This window comes from Carcharodon carcharias, chromosome 20, assembly GCF_017639515.1.
Source record: "Carcharodon carcharias isolate sCarCar2 chromosome 20, sCarCar2.pri, whole genome shotgun sequence".
NCBI lineage: Eukaryota > Metazoa > Chordata > Chondrichthyes > Lamniformes > Lamnidae > Carcharodon > Carcharodon carcharias.
In genome coordinates this window covers 81,995,909-82,016,197 of record NC_054486.1, presented here as the reverse complement: position 1 = coordinate 82,016,197, position 20,289 = coordinate 81,995,909, and the positions used below count along the sequence as shown (strand labels likewise).

At 42.4% G+C, this 20,289-nt stretch overlaps 1 protein-coding gene across 2 annotated transcripts in view; it reads left to right on the top strand.

Annotated features, from left to right (window-relative positions):
• LOC121292202 (TOG array regulator of axonemal microtubules protein 1) overlaps positions 1-20,289 on the top strand; it is a 150,366-nt gene that overhangs the window by 13,957 nt on the left and 116,120 nt on the right. For both annotated transcript variants that reach the window (XM_041213879.1, XM_041213880.1), the window contains exon 2: positions 16,080-16,224. In XM_041213879.1, the coding sequence (XP_041069813.1) occupies positions 16,080-16,224 (145 nt within the window). The remainder of the gene's footprint in view (positions 1-16,079; positions 16,225-20,289) is intronic.

Here is a 20,289-nt window from a genome sequence, read left to right as displayed (position 1 = left end):
GAACCCATGAGTTGTGGACACAATTACAGGCAGTGCAACCATACAGTAACAAAAATTTGCATAGTACAAGCCTGGGAGCCAAGAATTTGTCTCCACAGCAGTCTGCGAAATTTGATCCCCTCTAAAACTCCCAGTATTGAACTTGAACTTCCACTCAACCATTGAAATGGAGACGACCTGCAAACCCTCACCAGGAACAATTACCTTGAAGCAGCATGAATGGGAGCCATCCCCTACCCCATTAAAAAAGCACCCAGGCAATCATCTGGGTACTCAACTGGGTGGAGACAAACCATGAGACATAATCATTTGGGCGATGGAGCTCTTGCTATGAAAGGAATGTGCCAAGATGTAATCAAATCATGCAAACCAGGCATCAAATTCATGAGTCATGGCCATATTTGGGTCACTGGGCAGTTAGAAAGAAATGATCATGTGTCAAATCAGCTGACCTTTTGTGTGTTTAAGCATCTGTATTCTCTGCAGACCAGTGTGCAAGCAAATGAGATGTTGAAGAAGCAAGACCCTGAGTGGGTTCCCTCGCCCTCTCTTTCACCATCCAACTTCTAAACTTTGAACTCTATCTGCTGATTTTGACTATTCATGTGCCGCAGGCAGAGACCTTTTTAAAGAATTCAACTCAACAACTGCTGCCTCCAGAATAACAGCCAAGTCACCGGTCTGCATCTTTTAACCATCTCGAGGCCAAACCCAGAAGGACCACTAAGTTCAACCTGAAGCCAGCCAAGTCACCAGCCTTCAAGAGCCATAAACTCTTTAACTATACTGGGCTTGAAATTGCTTCATCTATCCTCCCTCTGTGTAATCTACTTGTGTGTGTGAGAGAAAGTTGGCGTGTTTTTATTATTTTTCTTAGACTGGTTAAGTACAATACATTATTTTTAGAAACTCAAGGAAACCTATTTGTTTATTACTTTAATAGTCATAGCACTCACTGAATTGGCAAGCATATCAATTTTTTTAAAACTGTTGCGGTCAAATGAAGAGCAGGGAAAGAACGGAACCATTCTATCTGTCTTCACCTGGTTGTATATTGAGGATGCCAGTAAGATTTGCTAACATTTTTGTTGGGAAAATAAATGACGGATAAATTCAAAGATCACTTCACTTCAAAACTAGAATGCTATGCTGAACTAAATATTTGGGTAAGCCCAGTAAATTCCATTAGTGTCTTAAACAGCGTAAATTGGTGTGGCCACTATTGATTTCATTGAGAAACAGTAATTGGATTTGTTTTAAAATTTAAACATTGCTATTATATATTTACCAAGCCAATAAAGCTCCTAAAAATGTGCTTCTATAGTTTTAGAAGGGTTTATTTTCACTTAAGTAAATGGTGATGGATTGATCCACCAGCGAACTGGGGTTTCTTTCCAGACAGTAAGTAGAAATTACTTTATTGGGAGCTGATTGCCTGTAGTTCTTATTGAATTCATGCTCCAATAATCTAATGATCTTTAAGAGGATAATATTTTTTACATGAAAACTAGAAAATGTATCATTGATCAGTAACTTTTATTTTAAATGTCTCCCAGCATATTCTGTAAGATGAAGTCTTGGAAAGATCAGGTTGAATGTTGGCACAAACAAATCTAACTCTTAGAAATGGTGGAGGTGTGACAAAGTTGCCAGTTAACTTTTTTCAGTCCCTCTGGTTGTGTACAGTAGGTTTATAATTTTTTGTTGGTAATGCATCAGTTATATAACCTTGCTATGTAAATTTTTATCAGTTATGGTTTAACTCTGAACATGTTAACTGCAGCTGGTTATTCTCTTGATTACCAGAAGGAAAAAAAATTAGTGATTAAAAGTGTTTTGTTTCCTTACTCTATCCCTGCAGTAACCATACAATATGAAATGACCAGATTAGATTTGTGTTAGATTTGCCAAGCAAGTAGTTCTTTTGGGGTGGGGAACCTACATTAATATCAGAATTGTTTGCATGTGCATTTTTCTGTTTATAATATGTCATAGCGGTCTAGCACAGCACAGAAAAAGGCATTTAGGCCCATCGAGTCTGCACCGGTCAAACAAGTGCCTACCTTTTCTAATCCCATTTTCCAGCAGTAGGCCCAAAGCCTTGTATGCCATTGGCATTGCAAGTGCACATCCAAATACTTCTTAAATGTTAATAAGGTTTCTGCCTCTACCACCCTTTCAGGCAGTGAGTTTCAGATCCCCACTACCGTCTGGGTGAAAAGATTCTTCCCCTCACCCCCTCTAAACCTCCTGCCCCTTATCTTAAATCTATGCCCCCTAGTTATTGATCCCTCCACCAAGGGGAAAAGTTTCTTCCTGACTACCCTATCTATGCCCCTCAATTTCATACAACTCAATCATGTCCCCTCTCAATCTCCTCTGCTCCAGGGAAAAAAACCAAGCCTATCCAATCTCTCCTCATAACTAAAACTCTCCAGCCCAGGCAACATCCTGGTAAATCTCCTCTGCACTGTCTCTAGTGCAATCACATCCTTCCTATAATGCAGATCCCAGAACTGCACGCAATACTCTAGCCGTGGCCTAACCAGCATTTTATACAGTTCCAGCATAACCTCCCTGCTCTTATATTCTATGCTTTGGCTAACAAAGGCAAGTGTCCCATATGCCTTCTTAACCACCTTATCTACCTGTCCCGCTACCTTAAGGGACCGGTGGACATGCACAACAAAGTCCCTCTGATCCTCAGTACTTCCCAGGGTCCTACCATTCATCGTGTATTCCCGTACCTTGTTTGACCTGTCCCAGTGCATCACCTCACTCTTATCTGGATTAAATTCCATTTGCCACTGATCAGCCCATCTGACCATCCCTTCTAAGTCCTCCTGTAACCTAAGGCTATCCTCCTCACTATTTATCACCCCACCAATTTTTGTGTCATCCGTGAACTTACCTCTCAACCCTCCTACATTCATGTCCAAATCGTTTATATATACCACAAACAGCAAGGGACTCAACACCGATCCCTGTGGAACCCCACTGGACAAAGGCATCCAGTCACAAAAACACCCCCTCAAATATCACCTTCTGCTTCCTGCCACTCAGCCAATTCTAGATCCAATTTGCCAAATTGCCTTGGATCCCATGGCCTCTTGCCTTCGTTATCAGTCTCCCATGCAGTCTCCCACATATTCTATACCCCTCTAGGGCTTCATCTATTTTGAGCCCTCGGTATCTGCCATAAGCCTCCCTTTTTCTCTGGATCCAAACCTATATATCCCTCGACATCCAGAGTTCCCTGGATTTGTTGGTCCCACCCTTTTATCTTTACTGGAATATGTTGGCCCTGTACTGCCCATTTCTTTCTTGAATGAGTCCCACTGCTCTGATGCAGATTTACCTAAAAGTAGCTGCTCCCAGTCTGCACTGGCCAGATCATATCTGAACTTATAATTGGCCTTCCCCCAATTTAGAACTCTGATTTCTGGCCCACCCTTATTAATGAGGTGTAACTGGGTTTTTAACAGTGTATTAAGCCTTAACTACTGATGAAGAACCTCTCTGGCCCTAGAAAACTAATTATATACTTGTGTAATGTCAGATTTTTCCATTCTGAGAAAAAGTCCTATGTTCTTCAGTATAAAATTTTAAGCTTGCTTAATATTTCAGCTTCTAATGTGCATGCTCTAACCATTTATTTCGCACTCTGAAAAATTAATGAATGTAAAGGATTATCAGTGCATTTTACTGCCTTGTTTGCTATCTGTGATAATTCTTCAATGTGATTGGCTACTTAACCTGCATTGCTGATGCCTGGCGATCCCTTGACTCGGCGCAAGAATCAAATTAATGTCATGAAAGATTAAATCCATGCTACAGAGATTGCTAGATCACAGTGAGCAGCTTTTCTTGAGGTCAGTGACAAATGCCGTCACATTACCACTGACCACAAATTCTGGGACATTGTGTATAAAAAAAACCCAGCATGACGCATTGTTATATGATGGGCTTCCCCATTTAACAGCAAAGTCCATTATAGAAAAAATAAACATACAGTCTGGATGGAATAGGTTTGATGCCCCTAGGTGGACCATAAAATGTACTATGTATGATTTTGAGTTGCAGTAGTATATGGCATCTTGAAGGATAGTTGGAGTTCTTTCTTGGTCAACATTTATACCTCAGCCAACGTAACTGACGAGAAAATGCAATCTGGCATTACCACATTGCTGTTTGTAGGACCTTGCTGCATGCAAGGTAGCTGCTGCATTTCCTACATTACACTTCAAAACTACTTCATTTGTTAAGTATTTTGGGATGTCCTGAGTTCCTGAAAGGAGCTGTATAAATGCAAGTTTGTTCTACCTTTTTTACGGACAGTGGCCTTTTCTCACTCTTGATCTTCTACATTCACAATACAGGTCGCGTATCTGTTATCTGAAACCCCTGGGGCCAATTGCATTTTGGCATTCGGATACTTTTGGTTTTCAGATGTGATGTCGACTCTGGACCCCATGAAGTCTCATGGCATCAGGTCAGACATGGGCAAGGAAACCTCCTGATTGCCACCCTCCCTCAGCTGATGAATCAGTGCTCTTCCATGTTGAACACCACTTGGAGGGAGCACTGAGGATGGAAAGGGTGCAGAATGTACTCTGGGTGGGGGACTTCAATGTCAGTCACCAAGAGTGGCTCAGTAGCACCACTACTGACTGAGCTTGCTCGGTCCTAAAAGACATACCTACTAGACTGGGTCTGTAGCAGGTGAGGGAACCAGCAAGAGGGAAAAACATTCTTGACCTCATCCTCACCTACCTGCCTGCCGCAGATGCATCTATCCATAACAGTATTGGTAGAAGTGACCATCGCACAGTCGTTGTGGAGATGAAGTCCTGCTTTCACATTTAGGAAACCCTTCATTGTGTTGTGTGGCACTACCACTGTGCTAAATGGGATAGATTTCAAATAGATCGAGCAACTCAAGACTGGGCATCCATGAGGGCGCTGTGGGCCATCAGCAGCAGAATTGTACTCAAACGCAATCTGTAACCTCATGGCCCAGCATATCCCCACTCTACCATTACCATCAAGCTCGGGGATCACCCTGGTTCAATGCAGCATGCAGGAGGGCATGCCAAGAACAGTACCAGGCAAACCTGAAATGAGTTGTCAATCTGGTGAAGCTCCAATGCAGGACCGCTTGCGTGCCAAACAGTTTAAGCAACAAGTGATAGACAGAGCTAAGCGATTGCACAACCAATGGATCAGATCTAAGCTCTGCAGTCCTACCACATCCAGTCATGAATAGTGGTGGACAATTAAAGATCTCACTGAGTGAGGAGGCTCCACAAATATCCCCATCCTCAATGATGGAGGAATGCAGCACATCTGTCTAAAAGATAAGGCTGAAGCATTTGCTACAGTTTTCAGCCAGAAGTGCCAAGTGGATGATCGATCTCAGCCTCCTCCGGAGGTCCCCAGCATCACAGATGCTAGTCTTCAGCCAATTCAATTCTCTCCACGTGATATCAAGAAATGGCTGAAGGCACTGGATACTGCAAAGGCCCTGACGATATTCCAGCAATAGTACTGAAGACTTGTGCCCCAGAACTTGCAGCACCTCAAGCCAAGCTGTTCCAGTACAGCTACAACACTGGCATCTACCCGGCTATGTGGAAGGTTGCCCAGGTATGTCCTGTACATAAAAAGTAGGACAAATCCAACGCAGCCCATTACCGTCCTATCAGTACTCTCGATCATCAGTAAAGTAATGGAAGGAGTCATCAACAGCGCTGACAAGCAGCACTTGTTTAGTAATAACCTGCTCACTGACGCCCAGTTTGGGTTTTGCCAGGGACACTCAGCTCTTGACCTCATTACAGCATAGTTCAAACATGGACAAAAGAGCTGAACTCCCGAGGTAAGAGTGACTGCCCTTGACATCAAGGCTGCATTTGACCAAGTGTGGCATCAAAGAGTACTAACAAAGCTGGAGTCAATGGGAATCAGGGAAAACTCTCCACTGGTTGGACTCATATCTAGCACAAAGGAAGATGGTTGTGATTGCTGAAGGTCAGTCGTCCCACTTCCAGGACATCACTGCAAGAGTTCCTCAGGGTATTGTCCTTGGCCCAACCATCTTCAGCTGCATCATCAATGATTTTCCTTCCACCATAAGGTCTGAAGTGGGGATGTTTGCTGCTGATTATACAATGCTCAGTATTATTTGCGGCGACTCATACTAAAGCAAATATCCAAATGCAGCAAGACCTGGACAATATCCAGGTTTAGGCTGACAAGTGGCAAGTAACATTTGCGCCACACAAGTGCCAGGCAGTGACTATCTCCAACAAGAGAGAATCTAACTATTGCTCCTTGGCATTCAATGGCATTACATTACTGAATCCCCCACCATCAATATCCCGGGGCTTACTATTGACTAGAAACTGAACTAGGATAGCCATATAAATACTCTGGCTACAAGAGCAGATCAGAAGCTAGGAGTTCTGTGAGGTGTAACTCACTTCCTGATTCCCCAAAGCCTGTCCACCGTCTACAAGGCACAAGTCAGGAGTGTGATGGAATACTTCTCACTTGCCTGGATGGGTGAAGCTCCCACAACACTTGAAGCTTCGCACCGTCAAGGACAAAGCAGCCCGCTTGATTGGCACCCCATCCACAAACACTCACTCCCTCCACCACCGACACAGAGTAGCAGCAGCGTGTTCCATTTACGTAAGACCATAAGACGTAGGAGCAGAAGTAGGCCATTTGGCGCATCGAATCTGCTCCACCGTTCAGTGAGATCATGGCTGATCTGATAATCCTCAACTCCACTTTCCTGCCTTTTTCCCATAACCCTCGATTCCCTTACTGATTAAAAATCTGTCTATCTCAGCCTTGAATATACTTAACGACCCAGGCTCCACAGCCCTCTGTGGTAATGAATTCCACAGATTCACTACCCTCAGAAGAAATTCATCTCCATATCTGTTTTTAATGGGTGACCCCTTACGCTGAAATTATGCCCTCTGGTCCTAGACTAGGCAAGGGGAAACAACCTCTCAGCATCTACCCTGTCAAGCCCCTTAAGAATCTTATATGTTTCAAATATAAGATGCACTGCAGGAATTTACCAAGGCTCTTTCGACAGCACCTTCCAAACCCATGACCACTACCATCCAGAAGGACAAGGGCAGCAGATAGATGGCCACCACCTGGAAGCACCCCTCCAAGTCACTCACCACCCTGACTTAGAAATATATCGCTGTTCCTTCACTAACACTGGGTCAAAATCCTGGAACTCCCTTCCTAACAGCACTGTGGCTGTACCTACACCACATGGACTGCAGTAGTTCAAGAAGGCAGCTCATCACCACCTTTTCAAGGGATGGACATTAAATGCTGGCCCAGCCTGCGAAGCCCACATCCTGTGAATTAATATATTTTTAAAAATTTGTTGTTGAATTTGTTGAAGCAGAAATCATCTGCTTTTAGCAACTAAAACTTTCTTTACCCACTCAGGCCAAAAAGTGCTCCATTTCTACTATACTCTTCTAGATCAATTTACAAAATTTACAAATGACAGATGATTGGAGATTTAACATTTTAAGTGTGGTTAGAGGAATGTGAAGAACGGAACTGTGTTCAATCCACTGACCCAACATTAGTCACAATGCTAGAAATGGCATATTGGCAAAATGGTGTTTTGCTGAGTTGCATGTATCTGTTTACAAATAGTACTAAAATATCAGGGGAGGTGTATTTAAACAACAGTGAGCGTGTGTTGATTTAAGTAATCAATTTAAACCACATATTGGGCTACTGATTCTTTCAAATTACTGGATTCTTAAAACTAAATCTTGAGTAGTTTAACAGAATCAGGATTGAAAGTAATTTGGGCAATAACTGCTGGTCTTCATTATTTGTGGAGTCGGTAGCAGCTTCTGGTGACAAACTCAAATTGGTGAAGTATGAACAGGCCTGCAATATCTCAGCAGCAATGTTTGTGCTAAGCTGCATGCATGCACAGCTGCCTAGGAGGTACTGTGCAGCTCTTGTTCTGTATTAAAGACTGCACAAATTTAAAGGTACCACACGATAAATATAGTTTTTATGTGAGACTAGTTTTTTCAAAGGGTACATTGTTTGGTGTCAGATGCAGATGTCTCACCACAAACTTTCCAAATTTACTTTGAATTTCAATTTTGACATCATTGAAGCTTATGACTGCTATCAATTTTTTGCCTTTGTAGCTACATATTTATAACATCTGAAGCAAAGACAGCAATGTGTATTGAAAACTACTTGTAATTTGAGGTATTAACTGATAACTTGCAATTATGCATGGTTTAAGCCCTAACCCGAAATATCTTCAGCACCGTCGTCAGTGACCTTCCCTCCAACATAAGGTCAGATGTGGCGATATTGATTATTCCATAGTATTCAGTACCATTTGCAACTCCCCAGATGTTTGAAGCAGCCTGTGCATGTGTGCGGCAAGATCTGGATGGCATTCAGGCTTGGGCTGATAAGTGGCAAGTAACATTCATGCCACAAGTGCCAGGTGATGACCATCTCCAACAAGAGACAATCTAACCACCTCCTTGATATTCACTGACATTACCTGTGCTGAATTCCCTACCATCAATGTCCTGTGGGGGTTACCATTGACCAGAAATTGAACTGTACTAGACTTGTAAATATTGTGGCTGTAAGAGCAGGCCTTGTAGATGGTGGATAAACTTTGGGAATTCTGTGACAAGTAACTCACCATCTGACTCCCCAAAACCTATCCACCATCTCCAAGGCATTAGCCAGTAGTGTGGTGGAATACTCTCCACTTTCCTGGTGTTGCAGCTCCAACAACACTCGAAGCTCAACGCAATCAAAGACAAAACAGGCCATTTGATTGGCACCCCATACGCCACTGATGCACTGTGGCAGCAGGGTGCACCATCTAAAAAAGACAGTGGAGCAGCTCATCAAAGCTCCTTGAGCAATACCTTCCAATCCACGCACTTTTATCACCTAGAAGGACAAGAGCAGCAGATGCATTGGAACATCACCACCTGCAAGTTCCACTCCAGGTTGCACACATCATCCTGATTTGAAACTATGTTGCTGTTCTTCCAATGCTGTTGGATCATTTCTTTTTTATTCATTTATCGGATGTGAGCGTCGCTGACTAAGCTAGCATTTAATGCCCATCCCTAATTGCCGTTGAGAAGGTGGTGGTTTGCTGCCCTCTTGAACTGCTTCAGTCCATGTGGGGTAGTTATACCCACAGTGCTGTTAGGGAGGGAGTTCCATGATTTTTGACCTAGTGACAATGAAGGAACGGTGATATATTTGCAAGTCAGGATGGCAAGTGGTTTGGAGGGGAACTTCCAGGTGGTGGTGTTCCTATGTATCTGCTGCCCTTGTCCTTCTAGATAGTAATGGTTGTGGGTTTAGAAGGTGCTGTCTGAGGAGCCTTGGTGAATTTCTGCAGTGCATCTTGTTGATGGTACACACTGCAGCCACTGTGCATTGGTGGTAGAGGGAGTGAATGGCACCCCATACACACCGTCAAGCAAGCTGCTTTGTCCTGGATAGTGTCCAGCTTCATGAGTGTTGTTTGAGCTGCACTCATCCAGGCAACTGCAGAGTATTCCATCACACTCCTGACTTATGCCTTGCAGATGGTGGACAGGCTTTGGGGAGTTAGGAGGTGAGTTAGTCACCACAATATTCTGAGCCTCTGACCTGCTCCTGTAGCCACAGTATTTATATGGGTAGCCCAGTTCAGTTTCTGGTTAATTGTAACCCCCAGGATCTTGATAGTGGCGGATTCAGAGATGGTAATGCGATTAAATGTCATAGGGTGATGGATGGATTCTCTCTTGTTGGAGATGATTGTTGCCTGGCACTTGTGTGGCCTGAATGTTACTTGCCACTTGTCAGCATAAACCTGGAGATTGTCCAGGTCTTGCTGTACTTGAATGTGGACTGCTTCAGTATCTGAGGAGTCGCAAATACTGAACTTTGTACAATCACCAACGAATACCCCCGCTTCTGACCTTATGGTGGAAGGAAGGTCATTGATGAAGCAGCTGAAGATGCTTGGGCCAAGGACGCTACCCTGAGGAACTCCCGCAGTGATATCCTGGATCTGAAATGATTGACCTTCAACAACCACATCCATCTTCCTTTGTGCTAGGTATGTCTCCAACCAGTGGAGAGTTTTCCCCTGATTCCCATTGACTCCAGTTTTCTACGGCTCCTTGATGCCACACTCGGTTAAACGCAGCCTTGATATCAAGGGCAGTCATTCTCACCTCACCTTGGGAGTTCAGCTTTTTTGTCCATGTTTGAACCAAGGCTGTAATGAAGTCAGGAGCTGAGTGACCCTGGCAGAACCCAAACTGGGCATCAGTGAACCGGTTATTGCTGAGAAAGTACTGCTTGAGAGCACTGTTAATGATGACTCCTTCCACCATTTTACTGATGATCGAGAGTAGACTGATGGGGCGGTAATTGGCCAGGTTGGATTTGTCCTATGTTTTATGTACAGGACATACCAGGCACCTACCCACCAATTTTCCACATTGCTGGGTAAATGCCAGTGTTGTAGCTGTACTGGAACAGCTTTGCAAGCTCTGGAGCACAAGTCTTCATGACAATTGCAGGAATATTGTCAGGGCCCATAGCCTTTGCAATATCCAATGTGTTCATCCATTTTTTGGAGTGAATTGAATTGGCAGAAGACTGTCATCTGTGATGCTGGGGATCTCTGGAGGAGGTTGAGATGGATCATAGGCTCGGCACTTCTGCTGGTTTTTCCTGCAATGCTTACATCCCAAGGCAGAATAAATCTTTTTTAATGAAAACATTTAAGTTGTTTATGTTAACTGTTGCATGTGTCTTCACTGGTGAGTATTAGCTTTTTTCCTTTGTCATTTGCTGAATAATATTGTCCAGTAGCTTCTAATGAATAGGAAATATTTTAGTTCAGTATTTTATCATTTTTTGCCAAGAGTATAATTTTAAAAAATTATGTCACAAAGAAAATACACAACATGAATATTTAGTATAAATGAAATTGTGTGTTTTTTATTCTGAAATATTAATGCCACTGCCTATTCTTGGAGGAAATATTTAGAAAGTCAAATATTTTTCTGGAAGTTCACATTTCAGATAAAGATTGTATCAAATTGAAAGAAAAAGCATATCATTCCAGAGAGATTAGTGGCAGGTTAGAAGATTGGGCAGAATATAAAAAAGGATCAAAGAATGTCTTAAAAAATATGAGGGAGAAATTGGAGTAGGGGAGGAAGCTAGCTAGAAATCTGAAACAAAGTAAGCTATTTAAAAAGGAAGAGTAAGGAAAGCAAATGTTGGTTTTCCACAGAGTGAATCTGGGGAATTAATAATGGAAAATAAGGAAATGACAGATGAATCGAACAAATATTTTGTATCTGTCTTCACTGTAGAGGATACAAATAAGATCTGGAAATAAGTGTGCGGGAAGTGAAAGGAGGGAGGATCTTAAAACAATTGCAAACACTAGGGAAAAAGTACTGAGAGAATTATTAAAACTAAAAGCCGACAAGGGGCCTCCCATTTAAGATGGAGATGGGAATTTTTTTCTGTGGTCTGTGAGCCTTTAGAACTCTCCTCCTCATAGTGGCGGAGGTAGGGTCATTTAATATTTTTAGGGCAGAGGTAGGTAGATTCTTGACGAACAAGGGAGTTAAAGGTTATTGGGGGTAGGTGGGAATGTGTTGAGGCCACAATCAGATCAGCCATGATATATTGAATGGCGAAGCAGGTTCAAGCGGCCGAATGGCCTACTCCTGCTCCTAATTTGTATGTTCATATGTAAGCCCCCAGGTCCTGATGGACTTTATCCTAAAAACTTAAAAGAAATAGCTGCTGAGAGAACAGATGCATTGGTTGTTAATTTCCAAAATTCCCTAGATTCTGTAAAGGTCCCATCAGATTGGAAAATAGCAAATGTAGCTGCTCCATTCAAGAAAGGGGGAGACAGAAAGCAGGAAACTTGAGGAAGTAACAAGCAAAGTTGATAAAGGGGAACCTGTGGTTGTGGTTTACTTAGATTTCCAGAAGCATATGACAAGGTGCCACATCAAAGATTGCTATGCAAAATAAGAGCTCACGGTGTAGGGGGTAAGATATTACCATGGATAGAGGATTGGTTAACTAACAGGAAGGAAACAGAGTAGGCATAAATAGGTCATTTTCAGGTTGGCAAGATGCGGTGAGTGGAGTGCAACAGGAGTCAGTGCTGGGGCTTTAGCTATTTGCAACCTATGTTAATGACTTGGCTGATGGGATCAAGTGTTTGGTTGCTAAATTTGCTGATGACACCAAGATAGGAAAGTAAGTTGTGAAGAGGCCATGAATCTGCAAAAGGATATAGGTAGGTTATGTGAGTAAGCAAAACTTGGCATTTGGAGTATAATGTGAGAGAATGTGAACTTGTCCACTTCTGCAGGAAGAATAAAAAAGCAACATGTTATTTAATAGGGGGGAAGTTGTAGAATCCTGAGTACAGAGGGATGTGGTCCTGGTACATGAATCACAAAAAGTTAAAATGCAGGTACAGCAAGTGATTAGGAAGGCAAATGGAATGTTATTGGAAAAGGAATGGAATATAAAAGTAGGGATATTTTGCTACAGTTGAATAGGGCATTGGTTGAGACTATATCTGGAGGACAGTGTACAGTTTTGGTCTTCTTAGCTAAGAAAGGACATAATTGCATTAGAAGCAATTCAAAGAAGGTTCACTTGACTGATTCCTGGAATGAGGGAGTTATCTTATGAAGAAAGGTTGAACAGATTGGGCCTGTATCTATTGGTGTTTAGAAGAATGAGGGGTAATCTTATTGAAACATGCAAGATCCTGAGGGGACTTGCCAGTCTGGGTACTGAAAGGATCTTTTCCCCCCTTCTGGAAGAGATTGGATCTAGGGGTTAGAGTTTAAAAATAAGGGGTCTTCCATTTAAGATGGAGATTAGTTTTTTTTTCTCTCTGAGGGTCATTAGTATGTGGAGCCCTCTCCCCCAGAGTGGTGGAGACAAAGTCATTGAATATTTTTAACAAAAACAGAATGACTTGGAAAAACTCAGCAGGTCTGGCAGCATTGGCAGAGAAGAAAAGAGTTGACGTTTCGAGTCCTCATGACACTTCGACAGAACTAGGTGAATCCCAGGAAGGGGTGAAATATAAGCTGGTTTGAGGGGGGGGGGTTGTTGGTGGGGGGGAGAGAGAAGTGGAGGGGGTGGTGTGGTTGTAGGCAAAAGCAGTGATAGAATCAGATCATCAAAAGATGTCACAGACAACAGAACAAAAGAACACATAGGTGTCGAAGTTGGTGATATTATCTAAACTAATGTGCTAATTAAGAATGGATGGTAGGGCACTCAAGGTATAGCTCTAGTGGGGGTGGGGGGAGCATTAAAGATTTTAAAATATTTAAAAATAATGGAAATAGGTGGGAAAAAGAAAAATCTATATAATTTATTGGAAAAAAAAACAAAAGGAAGGGGGAAGAAACAGAAAGGGGGTGGGGATGGAGGAGGGAGTTCAAGACCTAAAGTTGTTGAACTCAATATTCAGTCCGGAAGGCTGTAAAGTGCCTAGTCGGAAGATGAGGTGGTGTTCCTCCAGTTTGCGTTGGGCTTCACTGGAACGGTGCAGCAAGCCAAGGACAGACATGTGGGCAAGAGAGCAGGGTGGAGTGTTGAAATGACAAGCGTCATTCTTGCGGACAGACCGCAGGTGTTCTGCAAAGCGGTCACCCAGTTTACGTTTGGTCTCTCCAATGTAGAGGAGACCGCATTGGGAGCAATGAATGCAGTAGACTAAGTTGGGGGAAATGCAAGTGAAATGTTGCTTCACTTGAAAGGAGTGTTTGGGCCCTTGGACGGTGAGGAGAGAGGAAGTGAAGGGGCAGGTGTTACATCTTTTGCGTGGGCATGGGGTGGTGCCATAGGTGGGGGTTGGGGAGTAGGGGGTGATGGAGGAGTGGACCAGGGTGTCCCGGCGGGAACGATCCCTACGGAATGCCGACGGGGGGGGGGGGGGTGAAGGGAAGATGTGTTTGGTAGTGGCATCATGCCTGGAGTTGGCGGAACTGGTGGAGGATGATCCTTTGAATGCGGAGGCTGGTGGGGTGATAAGTGAGGACAAGGGGGACCCTATCATGTTTCTGGGAGGGAGGAGAAGGCGTGAGGGCGGATGCGCGGGAGATGGGCCAGATACGGTTGAGGGCCCTGTCAACGACCGTGGGTGGAAAACCTCGGTTAAGGAAGAAGGAGGACATGTCAGAGGAACTGTTTTTGAAGGTAGCATCATCGGAACAGATGCGACGGAGGCGAAGGAACTGAGAGAATGGGATGGAGTCCTTACAGGAAGCGGGGTGTGAGGAGCTGTAGTCAAGGTAGCTGTGGGAGTCGGTAGGCTTGTAATGGATATTGGTGGACAGTCTATCACCAGAGATTGAGACAGCGAGGTCAAGGAAGGGAAGGGAAGTGTCAGAGATGGACCACGTGAAAATGATGGAGGGGTGGAGATTGGAAGCAAAATTAATAAATTTTTCCAAGTCCCGACGAGAGCATGAAGCAGCACCGAAGTAATCATCGATGTACCGGAGAAAGAGTTGTAGAAGGGGGCCGGAGTAGGACTGGAACAAGGAATGTTCCACATACCCCATAAAGAGACAGGCATAGCTGGGGCCCATGCGGGTACCCGTAGCCACACCTTTTATTTGGAGGAAGAGTATTTTTAAGGCTGACTTAAATAGATTTTTGATTGACAAGGAAGCCAAAGTTATGGGGGTAGGAAAGAAAGTGGATTTGAGGCCACAATCACTCTAGCCATGATCTTATTGAATGGTGGAGCAGACTCGAGGGGCCGAATGACTTACTCCTGCTTCGAATTAGTATCTTTATATGTTTTCTGAGTCATAATATTGAAAAATATTCTCCAAACCACCAACACAAGATTTTTTTTTCTTTTATCTTTCCAGCAGACCAAATTAGAATGATTTTTTTTTGGCTCGGTGCTAAGAAAATCTTTTGACTAATGGACACTATATTTCTTCATTAGTACTATTGGAGATTTAGGTTTGTTTTGTGTTTTTAAAAAAATAAATAACGTGTCTTTTGGGAAAGAAAGTAAAGCAGTGGTTTGAAAAGAATAACATAACTTGATGTCACTGCAATGAGTTACAATGACTACAAAATACAGGGCATTAAGTTAGTAACAAAGAGAAGGAGCTCACCACTGAATTGGAAACTATTCAGAGATTTAGCGGGAGCACTGATTTCTCCTATTCTGACATCACTTTCAATCTGGCGCCATCTATAGGGGCTCTGTGGCATCCAGCAGCAGCGATACCAGCAAGCAGGCTGAGCAGTAGCCAATTATATCGAAGAATTCTCAGAACAAACCAGGAAATAAAAAGCGTGGATTATTATTCACTTTGTAATCATTTTACAGAAAGTGAGTTAAAGATTGGAATCATACATTGGATAAAGATTGAAACTGAAATATCATAAACATGTAAAAGAAAACATGGAATTATACTTCACTCATAAAATTAGTTTCTCAGGGCCAGAGATGTTGTTTACTAATTGACTTAGTGCACCAATAATAGTTTGGTTACACCTCATTCAACAAGGCTTTTACAGCAACATTAATGTATAAAAAGTCGAAGTTCACATTCAGTCATTGACTCTGTGTTGTTTAAATCTGTGAAGATTGCAACAGTGCACCCTGTGCAGTAGCAAGATATCACTAACAACAGCTTCCACATTTCCATGTTTAACCGCGGAATTTGCTGTCAGTGTGATACAATAATGACAAGCGCTGACAGTTTCATCGTCATTATAACCGCAGATTCCAGACCAATGCATTGTCAATCTCCGAACTAAGCCAAATGTTACTTAATATTCAATTTCAATCGAGTATTGGAACATAATATAGATTGTGTACAATCTATAAAGGTGAAAAGGTTTTTTTGAGACTGACTGACTAAATAATTGATCTGAAAAACTCTAGCTTTAGATTATCTTTTTTAAAGAACTCACATTGTAATTTCTTTTCCTTGTAGGTTCAACCATGCAATGATTTGCAGCTGTCTCCAAAACTAAGGACCAGTCAAATGATGCAAGCCACTGAAAATGTGTTTTTTACCCGAAAACCTAATGTCAGCAGTACAAATCTTGAGAATAACTTAGCTAGTCTGACAAACTCTGGTAAGATGTTTGAGATTTGCTAGCATTGTACTAAATCACAAGGGAACATAGATGATTTGTAAATGTTGCCACTCTCACAATTTTTTAATTTTTAGCTCATTATTTCCATGTACTTGATTTCATTCTTTGGTGTCTCCAAGTTTATAATGGAACCTCTTTATCCACCAAAGAATCTCTCTTTCTGAATAATTGCAATAAATCTCAAAATAAAGCCTTGCATGAAGCACTACCTTCTTACAATGATGTTACCACCAATTTTCTGTCTGACATGGATCAGACCTAGCCCAATAAAGACTAAATTCAAAAGCAAAAGATTAAATTCATCTTATTTGTCTGGTACTTCTCTTCATTTTGGCTCCTAGGATATAGAAGGTATAGCTTAGAACATGCTTCAGGAAAATGAAGCTGTTGAACAACACAAGGATCATGAGTAGTGGAAATTGGTCTGAAGTGGAACACATCCATGGGTATTGAATAATGTACATATGCTTTAAAATAGTGCAAGTGATTGTATTAAATATTTTAATTAACTTGGTATTTTGTTGGCTTGCATGTGATGCAGTGATTGTCATAGCAAATGTATAACTATTATGATTATATGATGAGGGATCAGAAATTGTTCTTCACTCAAGATGGGAAGTCTATAAGGAATTAGAATTTGAGGTTCTTTTGCTTCTTACTTTACCATCAAGCCATATGTAGTCAAATAGACCTAGTTTAAACAAAAAACTGTTGGTGCATTAAGAGAGAAAAAAAATACTGTTGTAATTTGTGTAATTACATGAAAATGCCATCATCAGATAAGGAAGTGTTCTAATTATCTAAAACGATGGGAAAAGCAGAATGGTAAGCAAATGGCCTCGATTGGATTGAGATATCTCTTGTTCTTGCAATAGCCGAATGGAAATAACTTGCTTTCTAAAAAGCTGTTTGATCAAGCAGTATACACACTGTCTGATAAGGGAAGGCAAAAAACTTGCAGGCACTAACCAGTGACAGCCTGTTTTTATTTCATGGGATGTGAGCATCACTGGGAAGGTCAACATTTGTTACCCATCCCTAATTGGCCTTGAGAAAGTGGTAATGAGCCTCCTCAAACTGTTGCAGACATTCTAGCGTAGATACATCCACAGTGCTGATAGGAAAGGTGTCTCATGTTTTTGACCCAGTGATAGTTAAAGAACAGCGACTAGGTTGGTGTGTTGCTTGGAGGGAAACTTGCAGGTGGTGGCGTTCCCATGAGTCTGCTGTCCTTGTCCTTCCAGATGGTAGAGGTCGTGGGTTTGGAAGGTGCTGTTGAAGGAGGCTTGGTCTGTTGCTGTATTGCATCTTGTAGATGGTGCACATTGTTGCCACTCTGCATCAGTGGCGGAGGGAGTGAATATTTAAGGTGGTGTATGGAGTGCTGATCAAGTAGGCTGCTGGGTTGTGGTTGTTGTCTAGTTTCTTGAGTGAGGTTGGAGCTGTACTCATCCAGGCAAGTGGAGAGCATTCTATTGACTTGTGCCTTGTAGCTAGTGGATGAGCTTTGGGGAGCCAGAAGGTGAGTTAATCACCAAAATATTTTCAGCCTCTGACCTATAATTAAACAAATTAAACAAGTTTATAAAGGGATGGCAGTGCAGGCAGAGTTCCGCAACTGCATCTTGTGGGAGTTTGTTGACAGCATTGTGATTCTCGATTCCCAGCCTCTGTTCTGCTCTTGTAGGCACAGTACTTGTATACTGAGTCCAGTTAGCCTTCTGGCCAGTGATAGCTGCCAAGATGTTGATGGTGGGCGATTCGGCGACAGTAATGCTGTTGAATGTCGAGGGGAGTTGGTTAGATTTTCTCTTGTTGGTGATAGTCATTGCCTGTGTGACTTGAGGGTTACTTGCCATTTATTAGCCAAGCCTGAATGTTGTCCAGATCTTGCTGCATATTAACAAAGTGTTTCAGCATCTAAGGAGTGTGAATGATATTAGACACTACAATCATCAATGAACATTCCCACTTCTGACCTTATGTTGGGGGGAAGATTATTGAAGCAGATGGTTGGGCTTAGGAAACTATCCTACAGGGTTGTCCTGGGACTGAGATGATTGACCTTCAGCAACCGCAACCGTCAACTTTTTTTTTTACTAGGTATGACTTCATCCAGTGGAGAGTTTTCACTCTGACTCCTGTTGACTTCAGTCTTGCAGGGGCCCCTTGATGCTATACTTGGTCAATTCCTGCCTTGATGTCAAAGGCAGTCACTCTCACCTCATTTCATTTCTGGAGTTCAGTTCTTTTGTCCAAGTTTGGACCAAGGCTGTAATGAGATCAGGAACTGAGTGGCCCTGAGAGAACCCAAACTGAGCTTTGGTGAGCAGTTTATTGATGTGAAAGTGCCACTTGATAGCACTGTCAGCAACACCTTTCATCACTTTGCTGTTAACCGCGTGTAGACTGGTGGGGCAGTAATTGGCTGTTTTGGACTTATCCTGATTTCTGTGGACTGGACATACCTGGGCAATTTTCCACATTGTTGTGTAAATGCCAGTGTTGTAGCTGTACTGGAAGAGCTTGGCTAAGGGTGCAGCAGTGCTGGAGCACAAGGTTGTGGTTTACATGACTGAAGGGGATATAAGAACACAAATGAAACTGCTTCTAATTGTGGAGGTAGAGTTGCTGTACTGGAAGGGGCCAACCATGCGTTGCACCCAAAAGAGGACCGAGGTAATACCACTTTCTTTCTATGTAAATTATTGCCTAAATAATGAAATGTATTAACGCTTGTGTTTGAAATAAAGGAATGTTGTAACCAATTTGGTGTCAACTCTAAATCTAACTCTAAACAAGTGACAAGTTGGGCATGAGGTGACAAAGTGTTTTAAGTGGGACAAGCTATAGGATATAGGTTAACAGCTAGCAGTTAGGTGGAAGATGCAGAGAAATGTTGGTTAAAAGTAAGGGAAAACTAATGAAACTTAAGGCTGACAAGTCCCCTGGACCTGTTGGCCTGCATCCTGGGTCGTAAAAGAAGTGGCTGCAGAATTTGGTTTAATCTTCCAAAATTCCCCAGATTCTTGAAAGGTTTGGAAAAGTACAAATGTAATACCCCAGTTCAAGAAAGGAGGGAAGCAAGAAGCAGGAAACAACAGGCCAGTTAGCCTAAAGTCTGTCATTGGGAAAATGCTAGAATCCATTATTAAAGAGAGAGAATTATAATTTTCTAAATGTCCTGCTACTATCAGGCAGAGTCAACATGGTTTTGTGAAAGGGAAATCGTGTTTGACAAATTTATTTGAGTTCTTTGAGGATGCAACAAGCAAGGTTGGTAAAGGGGAACCAGTAGATGTGGTGTATTTGGATTTCCAAAAGGTGTCACACAAGGTTGCTACACAAGATAACAATTTGTGGTGTTGCAGGTGATATATTAGCTTGGATAGAGAACTGGCTAACTGACAGGATACTAAAGTAGAGATAAATAGATCATTTTCAGAATGGCAAACTGTAACTAGTGGAGTGCCAGAGGGACCAGTGTTCGAGCCTCAACCATTTGCAGTCTATATTAATGACATGGATGAAGGGACCCTTGACTGTATTGTAGCCAAATTTGCTGACAGTACAAAGATTGGAGAATGCAAGTTGTGAGGAGGACAAATTGAGTCTTCAAAGAGTTATAGAAAGGTCAAGTGAATGGGCAAATGTTTGGCAGATGAAGTATAATGTGGGAAAATGTGAGGCTGTCCACTTTAGCTGAAAGAATAGAAAAATAGAATATTATTTAAGTGGAGAGAGTCTACAGATTGCTGCAGTACAGCGGGATCTGGGTGCCCTTGTACATGGATTACAAAAAGTTAGCATCAGGCACAGCAATTAATGAGGAAGGCAAATGGAATGTTGGCCTTTATTGCAAGTTGGAAGGAGTATAAAAGTAGGGAAGACTTGCTGAACTTTACAGGGCATTGGTGAGACCGTGCTAGAGTACTGTGTAAAGTTTTGGGTCACCTTACTTAAGGAGAGACATACTTGCATTGGAAGCAGTTCAGAGAAAGATCACTAGGTGATTCCTGGGGTGAATGGGTTGTCTTATGAGGA